General features: G+C 44.1%; 1 protein-coding gene across 1 annotated transcript in view; it reads left to right on the forward strand.

Annotated features, from left to right (window-relative positions):
* arid1b (AT-rich interactive domain 1B) overlaps window positions 1-6,000 on the forward strand; it is a gene marked incomplete at both ends in the record, with an annotated part of 63,689 nt that overhangs the window by 8,977 nt on the left and 48,712 nt on the right. Inside the window, one exon of the mRNA XM_084439710.1 lies at window positions 1,418-1,555. Coding sequence (XP_084295836.1) covers window positions 1,418-1,555 — 138 coding nt within the window. The remainder of the gene's footprint in view (window positions 1-1,417; window positions 1,556-6,000) is intronic.

Raw genomic sequence — 6,000 nt, forward strand, 5'->3', positions numbered from 1 at the left:
TTGAATGCTACGTCAGAGTTTATTCGGCAAATCTGTTTCCACTTTTTGTGAATTAGAGGACTTTTTTCCTGAATTTTGCCATTTCCATAAAATTTCTAATGCGATCTACTTCAAAATGCGCATAAAAAGGCTTCATGGAAACATGGCTACTGTGTAGAGACTTTGTGCAATATTAAGATAAGAGTGGAATCGTGACCCGCTGTGATCGTGAACACATAGGCTGAAGTGAAGCCCCCCTCCTTTCAGCTGGCCACTGATGGCTAGTTCTTATTTCACAGCTGAGCTGTTTAGACCTGCAGGCCATGGAGATGTTGGCAGCACCTGATTAAGCCTGCTGAAGTGATAGCAAGGCTTAGCTGTGCCTGTTGTCCCTTATATATATATATATATATATATATATATATATATATATATATATATATATATAGATCGCAGTCGTTATCTGATGCGAGACCGGGACCATTAAATGCAGGCAGACCCTGGACAGAGAAGCTGAAAGGGTCTTACCTCTGGTGTCTCCCAGCGTTGATGCCGCTGGTATGTCATTGAGATGCTCTTGGCCTGGCCTGGGACTGCAAACACATAGACTTTAAGAAAAGAGTGAAAGACAGGAGAGGGAGAGAGAGAGAGAGAGGTGGTGCTGGGGGGTTAGACTCTCAGACATCAGCGTCTCAGTTCCACAGTGATGAGCTCATGTGTGGAAAAACAGACTCGACGCCCTCAGGGCTTAAGGAGCTGTCGACTGGTCGAGTGATGCCTACAGTTACAAGACTACCCTGTTCCCAAGGAATGCATGTGATGCCTCAGCATCAGACGTGTGGGTTAAGGAAGGTTGTGGAGGGTCTGGGATTTAAAGTAGGAGTGTGTTGTATTGTCACAATAATTGTGTCACTGACTCGGAAAGACATGGGGCTCTATTATGTTCATATGGGTGGCTGTGTTATGCTTATAGCCTGTGCTGATGCTCTGTTATGATCACAGACTTTATTCTCATCAGTGCAGTTGGTTTTTCGTTTTAATATTTTTTATTGAAGCACTCGGGCATATGGCCCGAATGTAGGCTAAGTGAGGTGTGGGCATGTGCCAGTAGCAGATGTTCCCTAAAAACGGGTTATGTCAGACTTCAAAAACGACAGCTTGCACTGAATGGAGGCAGAAGCTGCGTGCTAATGATGTCAACAGAGTACTGTTGACATCATTAGTCCAGGCCACACTGTCCAGGCCCTGTTTTTGGAACTAGCCTAACCCCCAGTGTCCAGCTCATAACAGAACAGTGCTGTTAGTCAACGAGGGGACATGGTAAAGACCTTCCCAGGCATGATGAGTGTTCACTTGCAGTGCTTCATGTGGATTTGGGAGTGTAGGGCATATTTTTTATGCATGTCTCTGACTTGCTGTCCCGTCTCTCATCTCTCAGCAGATGGCAGCCCAGTATGGGCAGCAGCAGGGCCAGTACTGCCAGCAGGGCCAGCCCCCGTACTTCAGCCCACCTCAGCAGCAGCCCGCAGCACCCACACAGCCACCTTACATGCAGCCACGCCCACCACCACAGCAGGTAAGAGGACCACAACTCCCACAACGCACCCCCCCTCTCCCTAAGTCCCAATTCTCCACCCTTTTCCGTGCTGTGATTATTTCTCCTGACTAGCTATTGCCCAGTCCTGAGCTGTCCCCCATTGGTTATTGCTTTGTTTTAGGTTAGTTTCTGACAGGACATATAAGTAGGCTATTTTAGCCCAAAACATGGACCATGTTTGGACAGTATGTGCACGTCCTCGCTTTAAATTTGATTGTTCTCTGTATATCTGGAGGAAGTGTCATGGAAAATTGGCAAACAGATTCATCATCATCATCAATCACTTTATAGCACATTTCATACTGTGGTTGGCTGCATTGCTGTTTGTTTCACAACAGAACAAAGAATATATAGAGAGGCATCTAACTCATAAATGACCAGATGTCTGTATCTCTGTTTGTATCTCTGTATGTGTTTCCATATTTTCCTCAGCCACATTTGGCCTGACGGCATTCATATTTGGCACGGGTACCCGCAGCGGTCCTGGGCAAACAGTGACGGGGACGGATTTTTAATAACTTTTGGCTAATTTTAACATAAAATACTGCTCTAGAGCCACCTGTTCTTTCACAGTGCACTGCTCCGGCGTACATATCTAGTGCACCGAAGTCAAGCCAGCCAATAGAAATACTGGTCTGAATAGAAATACTGTTCTGAATAGAACCCTGTCCTGATACAAATGCAGCTTTTGTCACATTTTGACTGTGTGGTCTGAGAGAAAGAATTTGTCCTCACTGAAGGGAATACTATCTATCATAGTTGTGAGTTTCTCTTTAAAACAATCCCAGGGCTTAAAGTTCTCCGGCACGGTGCCGGAATTCCGGCGCAGGAATATTCTGGTGCAGGATTTTTTTTTTTCTGTTGTTTTAAAGCAAAGCGAAGGGATAGTTCCAACTACCAATGGTATAATTACTCAAGGTAACGAAGGAGTTCTAGCCAATCAGAGGCAGAGTAGGGCGGGCCTTAAACATGTTTTCGTAGTCTCTCATTCAGTCAGGTTAGACAACGCGCGACACTCGAGGAAGCTCCGAGTTGACATTAGCAAATATTCTCTATATAAAATCTCTGACGTTGGCTAGCAGCTAGCTCAGGAGGATGGATGCCAGGGCCCTGTACTATGAAACAGGATTACGGGGTTAGTGCGATAACTTCAGGTTCAAGGCTGGTTTATCCGTAACACGAAGGTGGTTCACTTTTCACCGTGCTATATCGCTATATATATTATGCTGCCGAGCTAACCTGCACCGGGGCAGGTTAAATTCCAGATTAAGGATCAAAACGTATGAAGCACTGCCCGCTGACCGATCAATTCACTTGGAAAAAGGCATATGGACGTTAAGATTCTATATCGAACTTCAGTGTGCGAATTAAAAAATAATCTGCAGGGCGCGAACAGTGAGAGCTTCTTAAGAACACTTTTTACAACCAACAAACCCTTTTTGGCTTTCCCCGATATCATATGAAAAATTGCAGAATGACAGCTGCTTGAGCCTTTACGACTTGTGCATTTACAGTCGTAGACAATGCGCTGGCTTGCATTTAGCCTACCTGTAGTTTCGTGTAGGCTGTGGGTGATGCGAAGAACCAAGTAAAAACACTCATTTAAAAAAAAGTCTTTAATGATGATTTATTAGACTAGCCTCCTGTTCCTAGGAACAAAGAGAAGTAGACTACATTTTAATTGAATTGTGATGGCACCAATGCCACTTTTTCCATCTTAATAGCATCTTTTAGTTCCTCTTGTATAGAGATATCACATTGTCTAGGTTACTCCAACCTGAAACTTAAAAACTATAGCCTACATTTGCTTTATTTAAGCGTCCACTGCCAGTCTAGGGGTGGCAGCTGAAATAATAAGATATATTGATATAGGCTACAATTGCTTTACACGCCATAAGAATAGCCCAATGATCTAGCCTACTCGTGTTCATGTGGAGGATAATGATAGGCAGTATTTTTCCAGCTTTTCCTTCCTGCCTGTAGCGACTGTGTTACGCCAATAGTTCATATTTCTATAATATTGCTCCTCTTGTGTGAAATGTGGTGGACGGAACTTGGTTGTGCTTATTGTTTGCCTTGTCCATGGCCGTGTCCGAATATCCATACTAAGGTATGCGATTGATCATCCCCCCCCCGCTCTCTAAAAATTTTTTTCAGGCACATGATTTTTTCCTGCTTTAAGCCCTGCAATACCCTCTAGCTAGTTTGATAATGTTAGCCAATGCAAGCCATCATTAGAGACTCCTTTTACATCATAAGCGGGAGTCTGTGAGGTTCCATTGTTAACAATAGTAGCTAGCTAGCTAGCTCGCTGACGCTAGCTAAACCAAGCTATCATTCACACAGGACTGGCCAAACAGAAAATGTCTGCTAGACATGATGCTAATTTTCACTGTTCTACTCCGCTCACCTAATATTAAAAGTGTTAGGGATCAGAACAGTAGTGTTGCATGTAATTGGTCATCTTCTGCTCGATCTAAAAGTCAGCAAAATCGACCATATGTCAATGCCAAGGTGGACATCATTGGATTCCTCTCAGCCTACAGAATCTAGCTATGTGCTTATGAGCAGTTTGGAGTCGATTTGTGTCAATATAAGGATCTTGGGTTCTGGGGGTGGGGGGTGGCATATAATGGACTAAATTAGTAATTACTGATTGTCTGCTCCAACGGCTATCAGAACTAGTACAGTATAAAAAGAAATATAAGATCACAAAGACTTGTCATTAAAAATATTAAAAGATGTAATGCCTTTCAAGTCGAGTCTTTTTATTGTCACATCACTGTACCAGTATACCATTGAGTGAAATTCTTTGGTGTGTTAACCTTCAATGCATAGTTACTTTTCTACTCAATGTGTACTGTAATCATTTGAAAAACAGCATATCAAAAGGCAATGTAATACACCAAGACATATAGACAAGCAATAAAATGAGTAATAAATAACAGATAAAAAGAAAACTTTAAGATAATAGTCAATAGTCCCTGCTCCCCTTAGGTCCTCTGGTAGGCTTCCAAATACTGGGGGCCATATAGCTAAATTCTGCATCAACCCATTGTCACTTCATGTTCACAAGACACACAGGTGTGTCACAAGACACACAGGTGTGGGTTACAACGGCAAAAGCTCAATGCAACTGCTTAGCCATTACATTGGCATTTCATGTGGTTTGACAGAGCTTATTGTTTTAAAGCTTTGTTCTTAACAGCCTAATACAGTTTCATTTATTATCCTGCATACAGCTGTCCTCCTTATGTTCTAGAGTTTAAAAAAAAATCAATAGGAAAAATAACACATTCTGAGAGGTTGAGGTCTGAGATTAAAGTTTTTGCTATCGGTGCCATCTGCGCTCCAGCCTCGCTGTGTCTCATAAAGCTCAGCGACTCTAATGAAGTCCAGCCTCCCTGGCTGCTTATTGAGTCAGCAATTTGGACTGCTCATATTTATGGGTGTGAGGCAGGTTAGACACAGTCATTTGTATTCGGCCGTGCTGAAGTACCTGCCTTGGATTAAGGGAAAACCCTGACCCTTTTGTGTATTACCTTGGACTCGTTTGGTACCAGGGAGGCCAGGAGAAATGCACAGCGAGAAGAGAAATTTACAGCCGTGCTGATCGGTCTAATGATAAATTCTCACACCCCTAAAGTATTGTTTTCATCTTTGACGACAGGAGAAAACGAGAAGAGCCCCTGCTATCAGAGTCTACCAAAGATGGCTGCCACTGCTTATTAGAGCAGTGTTGCTGTGAAACAGGAGGCTGTAATGATGGAGCTCAGCTGCTAACGACAGAGATACCTTGAACTTGCAGGTAGAGGGGCCATGAGATAGGACCAGGGGTCTCCTCTCTCCACATGGGGACTGGGGACACAGTTGTAGAGCAGCCAACAACCTCAATCAAAGCTCCTAACCCTGTGAGTGAGTGCGTGTGTATTTGTGTGTGTGGCACGTCACTAGTCTGCTTCAAGGTCTGGGTATTTCCCCTGCGACTCTGCCTTTCTGCTCCCTCTGACAGCCTTAATGAGCTTCGTGTGTGTTGTCAGAGATACAATGCGGCAGCCTTACGCACAGGGAAGAGGGGTGTGTTTGACTCAGTGAGCCAGGAGAAGGGAAAAGAGAAAACCTCCTTGACATGGGCGGTTTTCATTGATGAATTGTGTGTGTTATGACTAGCGTTAGCTTCGCTGTTATGACTTGTCTGTGCAAGGATCAGTCTCTGCTGAGGGAGTAGGAAAAATCCTCCTCTGCCGCCAAGGTCCAATCCCGGCATCTCACTGACAATATTAATGCGGCGCTCCAACGAGCCAAGGAGCCTTTTATCAGCCGGGATCATGGAGCTAGGCTCCAGGTTACATTAACCTCTGCTGGGAGGATGATTTGGGCCTAAGAGTCAGCTAAGAGTAAAGCGTAGCTTCGGTCTGCTCTGT

Source organism: Borostomias antarcticus, assembly GCF_949987555.1.
Source record: "Borostomias antarcticus genome assembly, chromosome: 6".
In the NCBI taxonomy this organism is placed as follows: Eukaryota; Metazoa; Chordata; class Actinopteri; order Stomiiformes; family Stomiidae; genus Borostomias; species Borostomias antarcticus.